Source organism: Penicillium angulare (assembly GCF_028827245.1).
Source record: "Penicillium angulare strain IBT 27051 chromosome Unknown utg000004l_segment0_segment0, whole genome shotgun sequence".
In the NCBI taxonomy this organism is placed as follows: domain Eukaryota; kingdom Fungi; phylum Ascomycota; class Eurotiomycetes; order Eurotiales; family Aspergillaceae; genus Penicillium; species Penicillium angulare.
Genome location: NW_026623163.1, coordinates 5943025 through 5963496, shown reverse-complemented (window position 1 = coordinate 5963496; position 20472 = coordinate 5943025). Strand labels below are relative to the sequence as shown.

The window sequence follows — 20472 nt, the reverse complement described above, 5'->3', positions numbered from 1 at the left end:
CTCTCGACGCACTCTATTCTACACCTCACGCACCCCAGGTACTTAATCATCCTACCATTTCCAAGCACTCTTATTCATCCAAACTACTTATTATAAAATTTCCCAGATCTTTAGCATCGATATAAGATTCAAAATCATTCATTTTATGCTGAGTGATCTTTTACATTCATTTATACTGACACTATAAGATCACGGGGTCCTAGTCCGCCTGGTCTCCGTGTCAAAAGAGGAAAATTGTCATCGACATCTAATTTAGTTCACCGCAATTGCCAACTTTCCGAAATGATTTTGACCCCACTGTGTATCCTATTAGTTTCGAACCCATGAAAAACTTCATATGCAAGGAGAAATCCACATACCATGTACTCATATGCCTCGCGGGCCTGGTCAAGGCTAAACACCTTCTCATCTACAACAGGATGAATATCGTTGGCTTCGATCGCACGAATCATGTCCTGCATCAAAGCTCTGCTACCGACATAAACACCACGAACTGTGCAGATATGACCGAGAGTATCCAGGACACTGGGCTGGGTCTTCGGGTCAACACCACCCAGGAAGCCAATAATGCTGATAACACCCTCAAACTTGATGGCTTTGAAGCTCTGTGTAAGCGTCCCGGAGCCTCCAACCTCAAGAATATGATCCACACCGGCACCTTCTGGGGTCAGCTTCTTGGCAGTCTCACCCCAGTTAACATCCTCCTTGTAGTTGATAACATGGTCGGCACCGAGTTTCTTCAGCTTCTCAGCTTTCTGTGCAGATGATGTAGTCGCAATAACGATCGCTCCAGCAGCCTTAGCAAACTATATGGCGGATAAGAGATCGACACATCAGTTTATGGAACTCAATAACCAGCCTTCCATCTCATGTTTTCTACATACCTGCAGGCCAAACAGGCTCACACCACCGGTACCCTGTACCAAGACAACCTGGCCAGGCTTCAAAGGCTTCAGGCCGTACAGCGCATTCCAAGATGTGAGCGCAGCACAAGGAAGTGTGCTACTTTCGATCGCGGAAAGGTTATTCGCAGACTTGACGAGTCCAGTCTCGGCAAAAACACCATACTGGCGCAGCGACCCGTCGATGACACCACCCAATCCGGTCCCGGCCGCAGGGAGATCGATAGCACCGTACTGATGACCCTGATTGAAAAGGGTTGTCACCTTATCACCCTTCTTGAGTCCGGTCACCTTGGAGCCAACCTCGACAACTTCACCAGCGCCGTCTGATCCGGGTACAACGGGGAACTTAGTTGCGAAAGGGTATTTGCCCTGTGAAAGCGAGTGAAAAAAGAGACGTTAATTGGTTTTTCGTTAGGTTCAATTTTGATCCCTGAGCTTCATACCTTGGGAATAATCAAGTCGCGATAGTTCAATGATGCAGCTTGCAGCTTCACGAGTACCTCGTTATCCCCCACCTTGGGGATCTGCGCATCTTTGTAAACAAGGCCATCAAAGCCATTGTCCTTGTTTTCAATTATCCACGACTTCATTGAGGCCATTTTGAAGTTGAAGATCGATCTGTTTGGTGTAATATATACTGAGGGTTGCGACAATGTTGTAGGAACAATTGGGGTAAGGTGTATTCAAGGGATGGAGGGGCATTTTTTATACATTATCATGATGCTTCCGGAACCTCAAGGCGGACCCACGTTATGACGGCACGATTATTAAACTCGCAATAAGTCTCCGCAAAAACCAGATTATGTAGCTCCAATCGGACCAATTCAATGCTCCATCTCGGAGACATTGCTGCCCAGGTGAAGAATCTGAATCGCAAATCTAAGCAACCAGATAATAATTCCACAAGGTTCTCTTCCCCTATAAAAGCTAATGGTCGTTTCTCCCCTTCTCTTGTGTATTATCCAGGGCTTCCCCCCAACACCATCTCCGCGCCTATTACTCATGGGAAAGCTAATATAAGTGATCATACTACTTGAAATGAAACCTGGCCACACAAGGAAGTCAGAGGGCGATGAATGTTTTTCGGGTATGTACCTTGCGTCTGGTCCTTCAACTATATAGTCGTTTCACCAAGTGGTTAAGGCCACTGATGTCAGTACCCTTTTATCTTGCGATTATACTAGACGTCGCTCATTTTTGTTAAGCTGCGCTTCACCTGAATTAAGCTAATTGTACAGAAGAAAATCTAAAACCTAAGATCTAAGAATCTTCACTATCGGGCTACTAGTAATATCCGAGTATTGTGGTTGACTGGAGGTATTTCCTTAAGTGATAATATAACAGACAATTATTCATTTTATTTTTTAACAATTTTCGCCCCGTATTGATTGACTTCAAGTTTCTAGTTGTATGGTTGTGAAGTCTTAATAGTATATATACCCTTGCAAATAAAACAATGCTAGTAAATAGGCTTCAAGTTAGCCGTGGATCAATCAACTGCCGGTGGCTTGAGTAAATAGTCCCCACTGAGGGGCCCAGCAATTGTGCAATATGAAGCTAAGATCACTCAATTCCTTTGACATCCGCTGGATCCATGTCCAGATTTGAACTAGTGGGAGATAGATGGGCACAAGATTAACAGATGTCCGAAGCCAATTGCGAAATTCAAATCTATTGCGTGTCGCAGTTGTTCTTTTCCGCCATTGGCGTGGAGGGGGAGGGGTAAAGGAGCCTCCACCGGTCACTGGACATATAAATAGTCTCCACTCAGTTATGGTGGCTTCTTCTTTAATTATTTCTTGTTAACTTCGGTTTATCTAAATATACTACATCTACATATTACTTCTCTTGTCCACGATGGCTACAGGTCGCGCCTTCAAACTTAACTCGGGCTATGAGATCCCCGCAGTTGGTCTCGGTACTTGGGTATGTTTCACTTACCTTTGTTTACTGCGTGTACCGGGCGTTATGCAGACTCTGACTAAGATATCTACAACAGCTTTCTAAGCCCCATGAAGTCGAGGACGCAGTCGAGCATGCGCTTCGTAGCGGTTACCGTCACATTGATGCCGCCGCCTGCTACCAAAATGAGAACGAGGTCGGCAAAGGCTGGAAGAAGTCAGGTGTTAAGCGCGAGGACTTTTATGTGAGTCCATTCAAATCAATATTTGGAGTATTGAGCAGCATCTAATGTCTTGTTTTAAAAAAAAAAAATAGATCACTAGCAAGCTATGGAACACTCACCACCACCCCGACCACGTCGAAGAGGGCCTCGACAAGACCCTCAAAGATCTCCAGACCGATTACGTGGATCTGTACCTTGTGGGTCAACCCCTCGAGACAAATGGAAATAAAGAAAATGTGTTAATTAGTCGTGCAGATCCATTGGCCCGTAGCCTTCGAACACACTAACGAAACCACCACACCGATCGATCCGAAGACACATCGATTCCGCATAGCCGATGTTCCGGTCGCCGATACCTGGGCTGTTCTTGAGAAGTTGGTCACTACGGGCAAGATCCGTAGCATCGGAGTTAGCAATTTCACAATTGAAGAGACCAAGAAGCTGCTTCAGACCGCAAAGATCCCTCCTGCCGCGAACCAGATCGAGGCGCACCCTTATCTTCTCCAACCGGAGCTTACACAGTACCTGAAGGACAATGTAAGAAACAATATCATGCTTTCTTCACTTTTTGTGTTTCTGGAAACGATTGAATGAGTTAACTAACCACTGCTATAGAAAATTCTTCCCATTGCATACAGCCCACTCGGAAACAACCTCTACAACCTACCACGGTACGATGCCTCTATTATTCTCACATAGTTCATTTGCTAAAGCTAGACCCACAGTGTTGTTGATGACCCCACCGTGGTCAAAATTTCTAAGAAACTGAGCAAGGACCCCGCTCAGCTGCTGATCTCGTGGGCTATCCAGCGGGGTTCTGCCGTCTTGCCTAAGAGTGTTACCCCTTCGCGCATTGAGAGCAATTTCGCAGGTAAGTTAAATTGCAAATTTTAGCATTAATTCAAGACTAACTTCTATACAGACTTTGTTATTCCCGACGCAGAATTTGAAGCCCTTAACAAGCTGGACCGCGCCGAACGATACAACTACCCTTTCCGTTGGGGAATTGATGTCTTCGGAGAATTGGGTGCTGCTGAGGCGGAGCGTCGTGCCGAGGAACACGCTGCCTCGCTGCGATCAAGCTCTTAAGTTGACAAAGCCAGAAATTCATTCATATGATTTGCAAGCAGATAGCTTTTTGTACAAATTGAAATATGAGAAAATGCTGCGTGCATATACCCTAAACATCCTATCATGATGGTCACAACAGTTTAGTAAAATGTAATCCAAGGACTATTTATTAAAAGGTTGAGCATCAATTAAAATGCTATTATCATAGCCTTGAGCTATCATAGTCTTCCAAAGACATTAATATCGCCGGATATGTAGGTGAATGTACTCACAGCAGTTGGAAGCACTGAAGCGCCCAGATCACAACGGAATCACAATTTGAATTCATAGGCCGCACAACGTCTGACCCACTTGACTCTTACTTTTACTCAGAAGGGTGCACAATACAGCAGTCTAAAAAAGAACAACACTCAAAAGACTACAAACCATCCAGGTATCGAAGTGAACTGATCAGCAATGCCAACTAAAGACGGACGAATCACCAAATCCAAAATCCCGCGCCAATCGTCGACGCCGACAAGACGCGTCTCCGCCAACCAAAAAAGTAAGTCAATACTCCATAGTCATCACAACATTGACACCAAGAGCCATTTGTATATTGCGAAACAAACTTGCCGAGTCTATTGGCCAACCACACATGGAATACAGGAGACAAATACTGACCAAATTCCAGCTCTGCCACTGGTCGAACGTACCAACGCATTAAGCATTCAAGACTTTATCTCAGCCTACGTGTCTCGAGACACACCACAGACACATTCCACAATTAAGGAATATCCACATGGACCAACTGAATCGGATCCACTGGCAGCACGCCAGCAGAACGACACCTGCAGCAAAAGCGACACGTCCTTGGATGTCTACTCTGCTTCAACAATCCCAGCTGCAGACCTAGAAGCTTGTCTCAATCTCATCGAGCTGACATCCAGCGAGGCATATGCTGCCTCTGGAGTAGGATGGTCTCGTACTAAAAAGCGCAAGGAAATGCAACTTCCTGATATGAAGTACCTGATTGTGCGTGATAGCGCGCTGACCGGTAATTCGGCTGGAGCTCGGGTCGGGGCCGATGCTGATGCCGATCGAAGCGATGGGCCGGCAAAGGACGAAGATGGAACTGAATTGGGAGTTGCGGGGAGTGAAGATAAGAGTGAGGATAGCGAAAGCCTGGGTAATAAGGCAGATAAGGGTGTTCTTGGGTTTTTGTCCTTTATGGTTACTTATGAAGATGGCAAGGAGGTTGTCTACTGCTACGAGATTCACTTGTCGGCTGAGGCTCGGGGGCGTGGGTTAGGTGGGTTGTTGATGAAGAGGATGGAAGAGATTGGTCGGTCGGTTGGACTAGAAAAGACCATGCTTACAGTTTTTAAGTCTAATATGGCTGCGTGTCGATTTTATGAGAAAGGTGGGTATGTGGTTGATGAGCATTCGCCTCAGCCGAGGAAGTTGCGAAATGGGACGATTAAGGAGTTTGATTATTTGATTTTGTCGAAGCGATTGAGTCAATGACGCCTGTAAGTAGGGAGATAATGAGTTGTATCAAGCTTGAACTGGTATTTTTTTCATTCTTGTTTGTTATGGCGATTATGAATCAAAAACACCTATGATGCGACAGAAATACATACAAGTATACATACCATTCGATATAAACTATATTTGCTTGACCTCTTGGCCTTGCGACTCTGGATTAGCTTGCTCCCACTCGTCTCGAAGAGCCGCGAATATGCTGTCGGCTAATAATATGGAGAGACCAAGACTCCAGACAAGAGTAATGGCGTAGAAGAAATTGGCATTACCAGATCCAGCATAGATCCACAGATGGTAGAAAGCAGGACCAAGAAGGCTAGAGTAGAGGAGCGCGGCAACCGCGAAGAAGGTGTATCGCATCACTGACAAACATTAGAATAATGGGGAAAGTAGACGTGGGATATTTTGTAGACTCACAAGGGAAGAGATGTCGGTACAAAGGTAGTAGTGCGAAGTAGAGCGATGCGTCGGAAATGCTCGGGTACGGCTTGAAAACGGCAAAAACGCCAAGAAGCGAAGTGATAATGAACAAGGGTTGGCTTCGCATTCGTGCCGTAAGTCCTCCAACATAGGCAGCAAGATGGAGCCAGAAGACACCGATGAAAAATTCGCGGAATGAGTCGAACATCTCGATGAAGAAGTACCACCAAAGACCCACATTTGGAGTCAGGTCAGGAACCAGCAGGTGGAAGCCATATGTTGCCGAGATGAACTCCCAAAGGTTTCCAGTAATGATGCATGACAAACCGAGTAGACCACCGACACTACCCAGTAGGATGCCCGCATGCTGCACAAAGTACACCCCAAAGGAAGGAGCCTTTGATGTTTGTGACTGTTGGTCGTAGCAGAGTAGTACCAATGGGACGAATAACAATGCTGGGTAAAGCGACAGGTACGATGCAAATCCCAAGGCGAGAATTGCATTAATGCTGTTGCCCTCGACAGCATTCGAGACTGCGTAAAGAATTCCGGTTGTAGTGAAGACGCTCGTCGATCGTGCCAAGCAGGTTGCGATGGTGAAAGGATTGAATAAGAACCTGACGAGTTAGACAGAGACTCGAAATATATGAGACAGACCAAGAGGACATACCAAGCTGCAATTGACACACCATCCCACCGAATATGCTTTCTCATGGCAGAGTGTAATCGTGATTTGACCGATTGGCCCGATTCTGAGATAGTTGACAACGCATGGGCGTTCAACAAATCGACAAGGAAATAGAGAATAGCAGTAGGAAACGGGTTGCTTTTCACGTCCGGAAGCAAAGCGAACAAGGGAAGGAGAAGCGGTGCCTAAAACAAACGAGGTTAGTTGGTGGTCTTTAGGATGTATCGTGATCTACTTACCTGATGGTAAACACCGCCGTCATAAGGCGAAACATCTCGAATATAGAGAAAAAGGCCCTCTTGTACTGTGAGCACGAATTAGTATCAAGTTGTTTGACTGCCATTAGAAGACTTCAAGAAGATCACAAAGGCCCCAAGTGTAAACAAGTCACCTACATCGTTTAAAGCTATTGACTGGGGTCGACACCTCCACTCGGCCTGTAAGTAGATCGGGCAATGAAGGGAACAAGCAAACAAGAAACAGTCGCAACACAAAAGCCGCGCTGAACACAGCGACCTTGCGTCGGTCCACCGCCATGACAACTAGTTGTGTTTGAGGCGGAATTGGCGATCGGGGGGAAGTCCAGCTGTCCCTTGAACTCTGGCTGAGGAGGGAACCACGGACACCCGCAACTGCACGGACCAACTGACCGCCTCCGAAAAGAAAAAAAAAGTTATCGAGAAATTTTCCTCTTCTTATCAGCAACAGTTTGGAACTCCCCAATTAACGGACTCCAACAGACTTTCATCATGGGTAAAATAAAGAAGAAGGGTATGATTGCATTGCTCCATCTGTTGCTTATCTTTACTTATGATTTTTTCCAGGTACCTCTGGCCAGGCCAAAAACTATATCACCCGTACCCAGGCCGTGCGCAAACTTCAGATTTCCTTGCCTGATTTCCGTCGTCTTTGCATTTTCAAGGGTAAGAAAATTCTTTTAGGATGACACAACACATTGCGCGATACTGATAACGTTTTATTGTAAAGGTATCTATCCTCGTGAGCCCCGTAACAAGAAGAAGGCTTCCAAGACCTCGACGCCAAACACCACCTTCTACTACACCAAGGATATCCAGTATCTGCTTCACGAGCCGCTGCTAAACAAGTTCCGTGACCAGAAGGCCGTTGCCAAGAAGATTGCCCGCTCTCTCGGTCGTGGTGAAGTTAGCGACGCTGCGCGCTTGGAGAAAAATCATGCTCCTAAGCTCACCCTTGACCATGTCATCAAGGAGCGTTACCCAACCTTCATTGACGCCCTCCGTGATCTCGACGACGCTTTGTCTCTGCTGTTCTTGTTCGCTACTCTTCCCTCAACTACTCATGTCCCTTCCAAGACCGTTGCTCTGTGTCAGCGCCTTTGCCATGAATTCCAACACTACCTGATCACCACAAACTCGCTCCGCCGGTCTTTCCTGTCGATCAAGGGTATCTACTACCAGGCCACTATCCAGGGCCAGGATATCATGTGGTTAGTTCCGTACAGATTCGTGCAGCGTGTCAACGGCGATGTCGACTACCGCATCATGGCTACCTTTGTCGACTTTTACACTACTTTGTTGGGCTTCGTCAACTTCCGACTCTACTCATCCATTGGTTTAAGGTACCCTCCTAAGTTTGATACCCGCAGCGATGAGAACGGCGCCGAGTTGGCCGCTTTCACTTTAGAAGGACGTAACGTCGCTGAGGCCCCCAAGGCCCTGGGATCCAGCAAGTCCCAGAAGAACGGAGCCTCGAACAAGGAGGTTTCCAAGGCAGTTCAGGCCAAGGTTGACAAGGTCATCAAGTCAGTTGGCTTGGACCAGACCAATGATGAGCAAGCTATGGACACAACCGAGGAAAACACTGAGACTATCGACCGATTCGAGCCTGCTGCTCCCGAAGCCGACACTCTGCCCCAACCAGACATGAGCGGCAACGAGGCCGGCACTCTCTTCTCTCCTTTCGTGTTCTATATCTCCCGTGAGGCGCCCAAGGCACCCATCGAGTTCATTCTGCGTGCTTTCGGCTGCAAGCGCGTTGGATGGGATGCTGTTTTGGGCGATGGTGCTTTCACCAATGATGAAACAGACACGCGAATCACCCACCAGATTGTGGATCGTCCCCAGCTGCCGGCGGAGTCTCTACCTGCCATTCCTGAAGGCGAAAGCTCAAGCCAGAAGGTCAAGCCTGGCACTCGCATTCCTGGTCGTACTTATGTCCAGCCTCAATGGATCTGGGACTGCATCAACGATGGCAAGCTCCTTCGTGCTGATCTTTACAGCCCTGGTACTACTCTTCCGCCTCATCTGAGCCCATGGGTCAAGCCTAACCGTGGCGGCTACGACCCCAAGGCTTCTCTGGCTGAGCAGGAAGAGGAAGGCGAAGCTGAGATTGCCGAAGAGGCCGAAGATAGCGATGAAGAGATGGAAGATGAAACCCCTGCGGAGTCTAAGCCCGCTGCCCCTGCTGAGGAGTCTGATGACGAGTCTATTGACGGTGGCATGGATGTTGCCGGCACAGATGATGGCGAGAGCGAGAGTGACGAAGAGGAAGATGATGATGAAGATGAGGAGTTTGGCGGAATTGAGGAAGCTGAGGTCGACTCTGATGACGATGATGAGGCCGCTCGTAACCAGCACCAGCGCGAGCTGGAAGCCGAGGCTGCCGGTCTGCCCTACTCATCCAATGGAGCCGCTGACGAATCAACCAAGAAGAAGAGCACTCAGACGAAGAAGCTTGCTGCCAAGAAGCGCAAGGAGGAAGAGGAGCTTGAGAGACAGAAGATGATGATGAGCCGCAAGAAGCGCAAGCTGTTGGAGAAGATGATGCACTCGAACAAGAAGACGTCTGATGAGGCTGCCAAGCTCCGTTCCAAGCGTCGCAAGCTTGAGAAGGGTGAGAAATAGATTTCATTGACCTGTTAGACTATCAAGAGTGTTTATTATGTTGGCGTTTGGGGCTGGGATAGTCCGCTGTATATGCATGTCCTAAAAATTATTCCAATTCAATGTCATGGTACTTTTCTATACAGAGATACAAATCATTATGTAAATTTACTTCGTTGCCGTTGCAACTACGTATACTGTAAGCATTCCCAATACACTTTCTTTCGATGGATTTCATGCTGCTGCTCAGGCACCTAAAGATGTGGCACCTGGGGCCAGCAGTACATAACCAGCAACACGCTTGATAGGCGCTGGAGATTTTCTGGATCACGTGACTGGACCCACTTACCTGAATTTCTGATTACCTTGATCTCCATGAAGCCTTTACACAATCACAACAAACTTTCAAACGCCTTTAATTTAGCTTTATCAGAATCGAATTACGTGATGCTTGATCACCTTCTGAGTGAACATCTGCATCTCTTGCCCAAATTCTACACTCGTGCTATGTTCCGAGCATTAGCCCCATAAAATTGTCTATAACCTCACGTACGGGCTGAGGCATGTCCTCATTTTCGGACAATCACCAACCTTCATCTTCACAATATCTACCACCTCAGTCGGCTCAAGTACGAGGCTCGCTATTTGGCGGACCTAGCAGTGATGCGGAGCCTCCACCCTCTTCACTACCGGAGCCAAACCGAAGGTCCATCTTTGGTGGCTTCAGCTCCCAGGATGTGGATGAGAAGCCGGAGAAGCAGCTTGAACCTATCCAAGAAGGCCCAGAACAAGAAGAAGATGAATTTGACATGATCCTTCGAGAAAGGCCATTGGAAGCTTATTACGGTTCAGATGGTGACAGCTTCCGAGGGAGCAGCGATGAAGACAGTAAAAAGGCTAAAAAGGCCTTGAAAAAGACCCAGAATTCTGGAACGAGGGTACCCCAACCTGCTGAAGTTGTTGCACCACAGCCAACTTATATACTTCATCGAGGGGTTGATCTCCCGCCTGGAGTCGAACGTCCAAACCGATGGCAAGGATGGCCATATCACTATCGATATGCCATTGCGAACGAGGTTAGTGTTCTCGATTCACTGATGACAACTCGGGCCAGAGATCTTGCTGGTCATTTGTACGACTCTTTTGCCTCACGTCAGCAACGCAATCAAATCCAGGGCGAGTTTGGGAATGCGGAGGACTCAAACGATGAGGAAATCACGACCGTCCCCAAAAAATGGATATCATGGCCCATGCCCGCTGATTCTGTTCCACGTGAGGACGAACCTATCCGTTCTCGGTTGGATGGACTCGACAACTATCGACTGCAACCTGATATGCGCCCCAGTGCTGAGCTCGAGGAGTGGATCATGGCAGCGATCATGAAAACAGCCAAGGAAAGGTTTCTTGCCCGTGAGTGGGAAGGCGTTAATCTCGAATCAATTAAGAAGGAGGAATCGCCAGATCCCGATGCGATGGTAGTGGACGGCCACGAAGAAGATGAGGATCCTAAATGGAATTTACCCGAGCGACCTTTCCGCGAGCCGGTCGTTCAGACTGATGACGACTTATCTCGCAGCCAACTGCGGCCTCTTTCACGCACTGTCATCTCGCAATTAGATCAAATATTAATGGGACTCCACCAAGCTCTGAAGCATCGGGCGAATCACCATTACTCCAGTGATGAATCGGCAACCGAAGATGAAGATGAAGAATCAGTGCCGCCAGAAAAGGAGAAAGGTCGCAAGCAGTACGAATCACGCGGTCGTAAACGCAATCGCGAAACCAAAAAGCCTGAAACATCATCGCCCGATCGCGCCCGGAGCTCTAGATCATCCTCGGACACTGATATCGAAGCCAATGACACGCTTGAAAATACCGAATTGACGGAGGACGCCCACGGCAGGGTACCACTGGCACTTTCGGAACGACTTCCTCTGCGGGATTGGAGCGAGGTCATGGGAATCGCCGCAATTATGGGGCTACCTTCCAACGCCGTTCAACGTGCTTCTAAACGATGTGCCGATATATTCGAACAAGATATGACTTTCCGAAAATTTCGGGAAGGACGAATGGTGAAGACAAAGAGACATCGTTTACCCGGCGGTCAAAATTCACAGCAATTTGTCTATGCCGAGAGTGAGAGTGAGAATGAAAGTGAAAGCGGCTTTGATGAACGACGCCCACGTGTTCGTGGAACGGCAAGATTCCCGAAAAGAGTCGCAGATAATGTACCAGAAGGTACCTCGAGGGGCACGGAGAGTGTGTCTAGGCACAGTTCAAAGGCTCGGGAAGAGGCTACGCCCAAAAGGTCTCGCTCGCCTTCTACTGCAAGGTCAACTCCTCTATCTGTTTCCCAGTCTTATGGTAAAAATCCAAACCGGGAATCGATTTACTTCTGTCCTGTTGAAGGTTGCAGACGCAGCAACAATGGATTCAACCGGCTTTGGAACTACAAATTACACATGAAGAGGATCCATGCCCAGCAGTGCGAGTAAACGTATTCCGAATCTGGATCTCGCTATTGACATTCGATTTTTCAAAAAGCGTGTATCAATTTTTTGATTTTTTTCCGGATTTTGCATGATGATATCCAAATAGATTTCTGCTTCGCTCTATCAACAATTTAGATTGATACTGTTTCGCTGCTTGGATTATGCCCATATCACACATATGTAGATTGCTCAGTTCGGTCTGTTTTTTTTTGAAATTCATTATATTCCCTCGTTTGTTAAAAGTTGATGGGAGTCCCAGAGACCTCATATTAATGTGTCCAATCGAATACCTGAAATAGCTGCAGGGCCCAGGACACCTATTACCAGAACAGTAATTTACCATAGAATTCTGTCAAGAGTGCTAGATTGTGGGGTATATATCACGTGTGAAAAAATAACATGGTATTACGAATACAACGCAATCTCCGAGCTAACTTCGGCCTCCTCCAATCTGCATCAAACAATACAGCATTGAACCGTCACGATCACTCTCGTTCCCAAACGTGACATGGTCTTCTCCTTATGCGGCCCTCCATTACTACGCTAGCTGCTATCTCACGCAGTCAGCCTTCAAAGCTGAAGAAGCCAGCCATCAGTTTGGACCATGTAGGTGGAATATTTGAAACAGATACCACCCTTTTAAAGAGGGATTCAATGCACACTAAAACTCAAGATGCTACAGATTCGCTAACTAGACTTATAGTTTATCCAACGGCAGCGTGTTCTGGCATTATGGCGCGAGATTGTTCGAGCTCTGCATAGTATGCTTCTCACCCTTTTCGTCACCGACCTTCTCCTTTCAATTCAATTCACTAATGAGATGATTCAGAGATTCCTCCTTCTTCTACTCGTGACGAGCTGCATTCATATGCTAGAGGTGAATTCGAGCGACATCGCGAGGTTACAGATGTGGTACGTTGGGCATGTCCTGTTTGCTATTTAAATAAAGCGCTAATTAGGTTCGATAGCCACATATAAGATATCTCCTATCGGTATGAAATTATTTGTATTCTGGATTAAGGAAAGACGCTAACTGTATTCATATATTCAGACCGGGAAATCGGAATTTGACATGATGAGACGCTATATTGATGAGCAAGTCGCTGGCTGACACTCAACATAATATGGGCGCAAATGGTATTTCTTTGAAGAAAACATAGTTTTCTGTTAGATTTTACATACATCCCCTTTGGGCTTCAAGTTCAAGTTGGTTTTAGAGGTTTCGCGTGTGAGCCAACGTATTATCATGGAGCATCGTGTTCATTTGACTATAGTTGCCGCTTCTGGAAAATCTCAATAATAAGCGAAAAATTTCCGCCGAGTTTGATTCGAGCCGCTTGTTGGTAAATGTATCCCTAAGAAGTTCAAGTTGTACATATCATGGATTGCGGGTGGTGACGGAGATCTAGAGCGATCAAGAAAGCACGAGATACGAGGAATACGAGCAAGTAGTTCCATTGAGCAAACTTGCTGAGAAAAAACACTGTGTTTTTTTCTATGACGTCATACATAATGCACCCTCGTCATTAATCCTAGTTACAAGCCAATCGACAACTCTACATTCCCCGGATTTTGTGGAACAGATACCATCCAGTCAAATTTTCTCATTAAGGATGCACCGCCATTCCGATTCGTAGTGGAAACAAGAAATTAACCTTGATGTTAACATCCCAGCGAACTGAGTGCTTATGGGTACATTTTCCGATCTAGACTTACGGTGGCGACCTGCGAGTTACCGTTTGTAAGCTGACATTTCCTTGCCTAGAATCTTGATTTTTGCTATATTGCAAGTACATTAACCTTGTTAAAATTGACGGATTCAGAATTTGATGTACATATTAAAGCCCACTTCTCCTCGCGCTGCATTTGAATAGTTAGCTACTGCGAAATAATCCTTACATACTCCTACAAATACAAATTTTACTGATTACCCCATCTCTGAAGAATAATTCTTCAATCACATCCTCTGAATACTATACGGAATATTATACCCTGCCTTTGATCGACCGATATCCCCACGAATCTTCAATATACCGGAGTTTTATCCCTTCCACCCTCCAACCACCTCACCGATCTCTCCGAAAATGTCTACAATCGCAAATATAGACCCCCGACTTACCTCTCCGCCAAATAAATCACGAAGGAACGAAAAAGTGGGCTCCCAAAGAGAAAGACAACTGGAGCGAAACAGGGTTGCAGCCACCAAATGTCGCATGAAGAGGAAGCGCGAACATGAACAAATTCAAAGAGTCCTCAACGACGAAAGTACGAAGCATGACAACCTCGTCTCGATTGTCGACTGTCTCAAGGAAGAAATCTGGTGTCTAAAGAATCAAGTCTTCAATCACGTTCCTTGCAATGACCCTCAAATCAACTTTGAGCTGGCTAAGATCGGTGAAAGAGTTGCGCAAAATAATTCGGCAGCTATGCGATACCCCTCGCCGACGTTTTCAGCAGGTTCATTTGTATCTGAACAATCGACTAGGAGTGGGGATAGTGGGGGAAGTGGGATTGAGGCAGCGCCACCCATACAAGCGGCACCCTCGGAGAAAATTGATTATGAAGAATACCCGGATGACATATTTGAAAGGTTCATTGAAGCCGATTAGCTTTAAAAAACAGCTTTTGGTTTTAGTTATGGGGGCTTTCTTTTTTGTCATGGTTTTTTTTTGTTTGTTCTAGCCGGGAATTGCGGGTGTTGGGGTTCAGTCTGGGCCAGTCTTGATATCATAGACGGGCCAATGGTACATCCTTACACACAGACAGGTTCTTGTGAAAGGATTTCACTTCAAGTTCAAGTCTAATATATGTAATACCTGTATAGTACATGTACATGAATAAGATACTATAAATAAGTCTGCATATTTGCCTTTCAAGTACAAACTCGATCAGTACTTATAGTTAGGTTATATCGGAAATGCATTTCCTTTAATTACGATAGGGCAACCAGTGGCGTTTACCCTCGGGAGCACACACGAGCTTTGACTTCGGAGGGGCACTACAGTAGAGGATTCTCGAAACTGACCCTGTGGAGAGGGGTGATAGCCAGTCATAATATAGGTGCTCTTTTTTTGTGCATGCGGGACAACCACACGCCCCACTGGCAATGGGCCGGCAGAAAGCGCCGACCAATCGGAAAAGATGTCGCTGCGGGCTGTGTGGGGATGAGGATTACTCGACGAGTCAACCTTATTTGTGGCTGAACAGCCGGCGCATTCACAAGCTCTCATTATCGATGTGGAGCAGCCGCTGATGTCAATGTGGACAGGCGCCACGAAACATCTGAAGATTGTTGCTCTTTACGATTCCGATCATGGGATCTGGGTTCGCGTGTCTTGATAAAACACAATGGGTTTCTCTGCCTTTTGTCAAACTTACACATATTTTGCAAGACCATCGCACTCAACGATTCAAATGTGGCTTAAACTAGCTTAACCACATTCTAACTCATTACAATGTCCACGATGGATCAATATGCTACTCCAGGACAGGAGATGGCTCAGTTTACCCAAATGTCCATTATGGGTACTTCGTTCGAAACCACCGAGCGGTTCGTTTTGCATTATCAATTGCTGCTTACATTCTGTATTGTACAGATGCTAACCCACATCCAGGTATAAACAATTGCACCCTATTGGAATCGGCGTCTCAGGCTTAGTCTGGTATGATCCCCGCAATTTCTTGTTTCATTTTATTGCAGAAGCTAACAAATCGCCCATTCGTCCCAATAGTTCTGCCAAAGACCAAATATCCCATCGAACCGTTGCCGTGAAGAAGCTCGCCAATCCATTCAAATCAGAAAATATCGCGAGGCACATGTACCGAGAAGTCAAATTGTTAAAGATGCTCAAGCATGATAATGTTAGTGCCAAATCAATGTGCTCGATTATAAGTGGGTGAAGACTGACGCAGCAATTCCGCAGATCATTCATTTGAATGATATCTTCATTTCCCCGACCGAAGATATGTACGTGATTTAGCAATCCTGAATGGCCGGTGGTTGAAATTTTAAAGCTGACATGCCAATGAAGCTATCTTGTCACGGAACTTATGTCAACCGACCTACATACTCTGTTAAATACAAAAAAACTGGATAATCAATTCACCCAATACTTCATGTACCAAATACTGGTATGTATATCAATCAGCTTCATTCCTAGTCATATCATATCATATTAACATGTTAATTAGCGAGGCCTGAAATATGTCCATTCGGCTGGCGTCGTTCATCGCGATCTGAAACCAAGCAACATCCTCGTTAACGAAAATTGCGATCTCAAAATATGCGACTTCGGCCTAGCACGTGTTCAAGAGGCCCAGATGACCGGATATGTATCTACGAGATATTACAGAGCCCCGGAGATAATGCTCACCTGGAGAAGATATAACGAAAAAGTCGATATCTGGAGTGTAGGATGTATTTTCGCCGAGATGCTTCTGGGACAACCTCTATTTTTAGGAAAGAACCATATCGATCAATTCTGCGTTATCACCAAGCTTCTCGGTTCTCCGCCAGATAATGTTATTGACAACGTTACCAGTCCAAACGTGAGTTTTACATCAAACACCTGCCTACCCAATATACTTCTTTTCGTAAATGCTAATAATCCCCAGACTATGGGTTTCGTCAAATCTTTACCGAAACGATCTCGTAAGCCCTGGTCAACAATCATTCCAGGAGCAAATCCAAAGGGTATGGACTCTATCCGAGTAACCAAATTTATGTGTAACATACTGACAGGATCTCAGCGACAATTTTGTTGGATAGAATGCTACAATACGATCCTAGTAAGAGAATCTCTGCCGCCGAGACTTTGACTTCTCCATACCTCGGGGCATATCATGATCCAAAGGACGAGCCGGTAGCGGACGAATTAGTAGATTGGTCTTTTCTGGACGCAGAATTGACGTCCGACGTTTGGAAAACAATCATGTTAGTCTGAAATGATAAGACTTGAAATTATATTAGCTAACCCCAGCTTTAGATACGCTGAAATCCTGGGATATCATCAAAACGGCTCGACGCCACCTGCTATGCTCTCGCCGCCAGACTCTGACGAGATGGACTTGGGATGATTTTCCACAATATTTTTCTTTTGACGTGACTAAATTGCTTTTTTGCTTCATTGGGTTTGAGTTTTATGAGCTGGGAATGTTAGCGCTTTGATACCACTATCTGTTGTCGTTAATGATTCTCGGTCAAATCAATTTTGTTACAATTTCGGATTTTGAGTTGGGTCAAGAATGTTAGAGGTAATCATTATAAGTATCATTATCGTATTATCACATGTAGCGTATGATATATGTGCGCCATATTTTCCACCAGTATATAAGTCAATATCCACAATAATTGAGTATCGTGCACCAACTCATCAAACATTATCAACAATTCACCTAAACTATCCATTTATGTGCACCCCGGTTCCATTTTCGTATTAAGAGGGTATTGAATGTTGACATCACAAGGGAAATCGACAAAAGCAACACAGTTGCGATTATTGTAAATCAGGCAGCCTGGGCAGCGTCAACCTGAGCAGTCTCAGTCTGTTCAGTCTGCTCAGCAGCGGACTGTTCATGAGTCCTTCGGTTGAATCGAGAGTTCTTAACATCCAGGAAAGCGAAGACGTTGGTAAGTAGGAAGAGAGCCCTAAAGATATCAAATTAGATCATAGTACAACAGTTTCATTCCGTAATAGTACCTACCATTCAATTGCAGCAATAACAATCTGAGCCTGCTGAGCCTGGCAGTACGAGTCATTGCATGAGCTCGGCTTCGGCAGCAGTGCAGCAGTGGCAATCCAACCAGCGAGCCAGAGTCCCATTGTGACAAATTCAACAGCTGGGATGACGAACTCGTGCGAAAATCGTGGGAACCACAATGGCGCAAGGCCCAGGTAGGGGACAGCGATAACAGTTGTCCAGCATCCGTTGAAGAGCAAGAAGTAAATCACATTGGAGAAGGGTGATGTAGCGCCGAAGGCTGCGAGGCCAATGGTTGCCAGGGCGAGGAGAGCCTGCACAATTCGAGTTGGATATACCCAGGACAACATATTAGGCGATTTTGATTAAGTTTATGAGATAAAGCGTGTGGTTTAGGCGTTGATATAGGAGTATCAAGCAGCGAAAGTGTCTTCGCGCGCAAAGACAATTTTCACGTGATAGAGAGAATGGATGAACAAGATCCACTTCAGCCCAGCGGAGTGATCCAAAGCTTATATAGAGAGTCTAGGATTGACACTAGCAGAGATTTACAAGAAACCGAGGCCCCCGTTTAGAGTGTGACTAGACGTCATGGGGGACAGACAACAAGAACACGGGAGACCATGCATGTTGCGAGACAAAGGAACGAACCCGAAATTGTGGAGCACGCAGTACCGACAAGGGTCTTTGTCGGGGGCTCTTTTTCTCTGTTCCTACTTTTCAATAGAGACTGCCACTATCAAAGTTTAGCGCGCCACGGCCCACGGGTGCATTCCGGGGTCCATCAGGAACCGCCTCGGTAGTACCGCAAATATCTTCCCCAAGCACATTTCAACTTCAACTCCTTCAATTTGAGGATGGGCTGAGCCCTTGCCGTCCTATTTTGGCTGCATATTTGAAGAAAGAAGTTTGGTTTAGTCAAAAACTCATTTTCGGGTTTGGTTGATCCTGCTAAACAAGGAGAAAGTCTGTTGAGTCGATGGTGCGCTAGTCTGTCGATCTCACATGCGTCCTCGGCAGAACGGAGACTGAAAGGACGATCACTTCCACTCAATCACACTTCGGTCACGCCGATATTCGTTGTATTTTCGATGTGAGTAATTTTTGACAGCCCAATGCCGATTTTAATGCCTAGTCTTCCTTGGAGGCTTCGAGTTTTCCCATGTCAACTTTCGCCCCTATACGTCATACCATAACCATGACCGGCTAGCTATTCCCAACAATTCTGACGAAGACTTGTCTGAGAATACCAGATCATGCCGTTTTCGATTTATGCTTCAGTAGTCATGTCGGCGCTGATTGTTTCCGAGTCAGCAGGATCGAGTATACGATGCTCCACTTACCCTAACAAGCTTTGTTGAACTTCCCCAGGTCACGGTCCAGAATAGAAGCCTAGAATGGTCCATGTCACACGCAGGTTCCTCAGCCTGACGATGATCAGCCCATAGTCACTTGAAAACTAATAGAAGCTTAAGCTCTGGATGTCGATTTATGACGCCGTGGGTTAATGTTGTGAAGATCTTTCAAATCCCTTTTCCAACCTTCCATAGGTATCTGAATTCACATAGCTAAGACCATTCATCGAGGGGTTATAGATATGGTTTACGAATAATGTACCCAGCTGGATCAGATCATCTATATACATTGCGTTCGGGCGCTCGAAACCGGGCTCAAATATGTTTCTGAAAGTGCCAACCCCCTTGGGAATATCGCCAGGCAAATCCTCCGCAAAGGGATTCCGAGTCCCTGCCCGTAATATACTCTCAACGGTCTGCTTATATCTGTTGAAAACATAAGTAAATAAGCTGGCCAATTGGTAAATCAAACCATGTCATCTATAAATCCCGTGATATCAAGAAAAACTTAAGAATGCTTGTGGAGATTGGAGGCTATTTACAAATAATACAAAACCGTCACTACTATATTGTACACATACACTGACCAACTAATTGCTTTTCGCCAGTAACACCTTCACAGCATCCAGAACCCCAATCTTCTTCTCGTCAGCCGGCTCAATCGACGCACGTGCAGCATCCGGCTCTGATGTTTTCTTTCCTTCCTTGGCCGCGGCTTCAATAGCAGCATGGCGCTCTCGCCACTCGCGATCCTCCTTATCACGAATCTCCAGCTCACGCAACCACAAGTCGCGCTTCTCTTGTGACTTGCGCTCTTCAACCGCCTTCTCGAATTCCCGGCGTTGCGTTCGTTCTGTCTTGAAATACATTCCACCTGCAACCAGCGCGACCAGTGTAAATGCTTGAGCGTAGATACGAGCGCGGAACATGCGGTTCATCTCAGCTGAGTCGCCGGCCTTCATGGATCGGTAGGCCCGGTAGAGGGCGTAGCACGTGGCGGCGCATCCTATGGAACGAATGAATGAGCACATGGGGCCGGAAGAGGTGTCATACCAGTTGACCTGATATTGCGATCTGGTTTAAGGTTCCAACTTACCTAGTGGGATCAATGGCTCTTCCTTGAGTCGCCTGGTAAATTTTTGAAGACCGCTTTCCTCCCGGAATTGACTGGTAAGAAGGTGTAGGTTAGCAGGTGGTTCTGTGACGCTCTCCCCGCCGGTCTCCGAGGGGGTCTCCGAGGCGATTTGCTAGGTTCTGACCGGTCTTGTGATGAATTGCACGTACTTGCTAATGTCCAAAGAGGATGGTAGAGGTTCACGACTCATGGT

The 20472-nt window shown here is 46.2% G+C and overlaps 10 protein-coding genes across 10 annotated transcripts; 6 read left to right on the top strand and 4 right to left on the bottom strand.

The window, feature by feature from the left end:
* Positions 1–252: 252 nt before the first annotated feature.
* Positions 253–1504, bottom strand: N7478_006139 (zinc-dependent alcohol dehydrogenase family protein; the record flags this gene model as incomplete). Its single annotated transcript, XM_056922353.1, has 4 exons — positions 253–297; positions 360–806; positions 885–1274; positions 1349–1504. 4 exons carry the CDS (start codon positions 1502–1504, stop codon positions 253–255), a joined length of 1038 nt encoding a protein of 345 aa, XP_056780390.1.
* Positions 1505–2762: 1258 nt separating this feature from the next.
* N7478_006138 (uncharacterized protein) lies at positions 2763–4119 on the top strand (the record flags this gene model as incomplete). Its single annotated transcript, XM_056922352.1, has 7 exons — positions 2763–2831; positions 2905–3051; positions 3123–3227; positions 3286–3567; positions 3646–3701; positions 3756–3901; positions 3953–4119. 7 exons carry the CDS (start codon positions 2763–2765, stop codon positions 4117–4119), a joined length of 972 nt encoding a protein of 323 aa, XP_056780389.1.
* Positions 4120–4557: 438 nt separating this feature from the next.
* On the top strand, positions 4558–5607 carry N7478_006137 (N-terminal L-serine N(alpha)-acetyltransferase NAT4; the record flags this gene model as incomplete). Its single annotated transcript, XM_056922351.1, has 2 exons — positions 4558–4645; positions 4775–5607. 2 exons carry the CDS (start codon positions 4558–4560, stop codon positions 5605–5607), a joined length of 921 nt encoding a protein of 306 aa, XP_056780388.1.
* Positions 5608–5748: 141 nt separating this feature from the next.
* On the bottom strand, positions 5749–7270 carry N7478_006136 (GPI-anchored transamidase subunit GAB1; the record flags this gene model as incomplete). The annotated part of the gene is made up of 5 exons (XM_056922350.1): positions 5749–5987; positions 6043–6662; positions 6716–6918; positions 6973–7037; positions 7129–7270. The coding sequence occupies 5 exons, from the start codon at positions 7268–7270 to the stop codon at positions 5749–5751; spliced, it is 1269 nt and encodes a 422-aa protein (XP_056780387.1).
* A 212-nt stretch (positions 7271–7482) lies between these two features.
* nop7 (mRNA-binding ribosome synthesis protein NOP7) lies at positions 7483–9618 on the top strand (the record flags this gene model as incomplete). The annotated part of the gene is made up of 3 exons (XM_056922349.1): positions 7483–7504; positions 7558–7656; positions 7721–9618. The coding sequence occupies 3 exons, from the start codon at positions 7483–7485 to the stop codon at positions 9616–9618; spliced, it is 2019 nt and encodes a 672-aa protein (XP_056780386.1).
* A 542-nt stretch (positions 9619–10160) lies between these two features.
* On the top strand, positions 10161–13200 carry N7478_006134 (uncharacterized protein; the record flags this gene model as incomplete). Its single annotated transcript, XM_056922348.1, has 6 exons — positions 10161–12088; positions 12653–12695; positions 12793–12850; positions 12919–13001; positions 13058–13081; positions 13141–13200. The coding sequence occupies 6 exons, from the start codon at positions 10161–10163 to the stop codon at positions 13198–13200; spliced, it is 2196 nt and encodes a 731-aa protein (XP_056780385.1).
* A 973-nt stretch (positions 13201–14173) lies between these two features.
* Positions 14174–14698, top strand: N7478_006133 (bZIP transcription factor; the record flags this gene model as incomplete). Its single annotated transcript, XM_056922347.1, has 1 exon — positions 14174–14698. The coding sequence occupies one exon, from the start codon at positions 14174–14176 to the stop codon at positions 14696–14698; it is 525 nt and encodes a 174-aa protein (XP_056780384.1).
* Positions 14699–15544: 846 nt separating this feature from the next.
* Positions 15545–17165, top strand: N7478_006132 (uncharacterized protein; the record flags this gene model as incomplete). Its single annotated transcript, XM_056922346.1, has 8 exons — positions 15545–15639; positions 15704–15950; positions 16013–16056; positions 16121–16220; positions 16281–16637; positions 16704–16782; positions 16839–17022; positions 17075–17165. The coding sequence occupies 8 exons, from the start codon at positions 15545–15547 to the stop codon at positions 17163–17165; spliced, it is 1197 nt and encodes a 398-aa protein (XP_056780383.1).
* A 429-nt stretch (positions 17166–17594) lies between these two features.
* On the bottom strand, positions 17595–18139 carry N7478_006131 (MARVEL domain-containing protein; the record flags this gene model as incomplete). The annotated part of the gene is made up of 2 exons (XM_056922345.1): positions 17595–17736; positions 17793–18139. 2 exons carry the CDS (start codon positions 18137–18139, stop codon positions 17595–17597), a joined length of 489 nt encoding a protein of 162 aa, XP_056780382.1.
* Positions 18140–19734: 1595 nt separating this feature from the next.
* On the bottom strand, positions 19735–20469 carry rcf1 (respiratory supercomplex assembly factor RCF1; the record flags this gene model as incomplete). The annotated part of the gene is made up of 3 exons (XM_056922344.1): positions 19735–20150; positions 20241–20311; positions 20429–20469. The coding sequence occupies 3 exons, from the start codon at positions 20467–20469 to the stop codon at positions 19735–19737; spliced, it is 528 nt and encodes a 175-aa protein (XP_056780381.1).
* Positions 20470–20472: the final 3 nt, after the last annotated feature.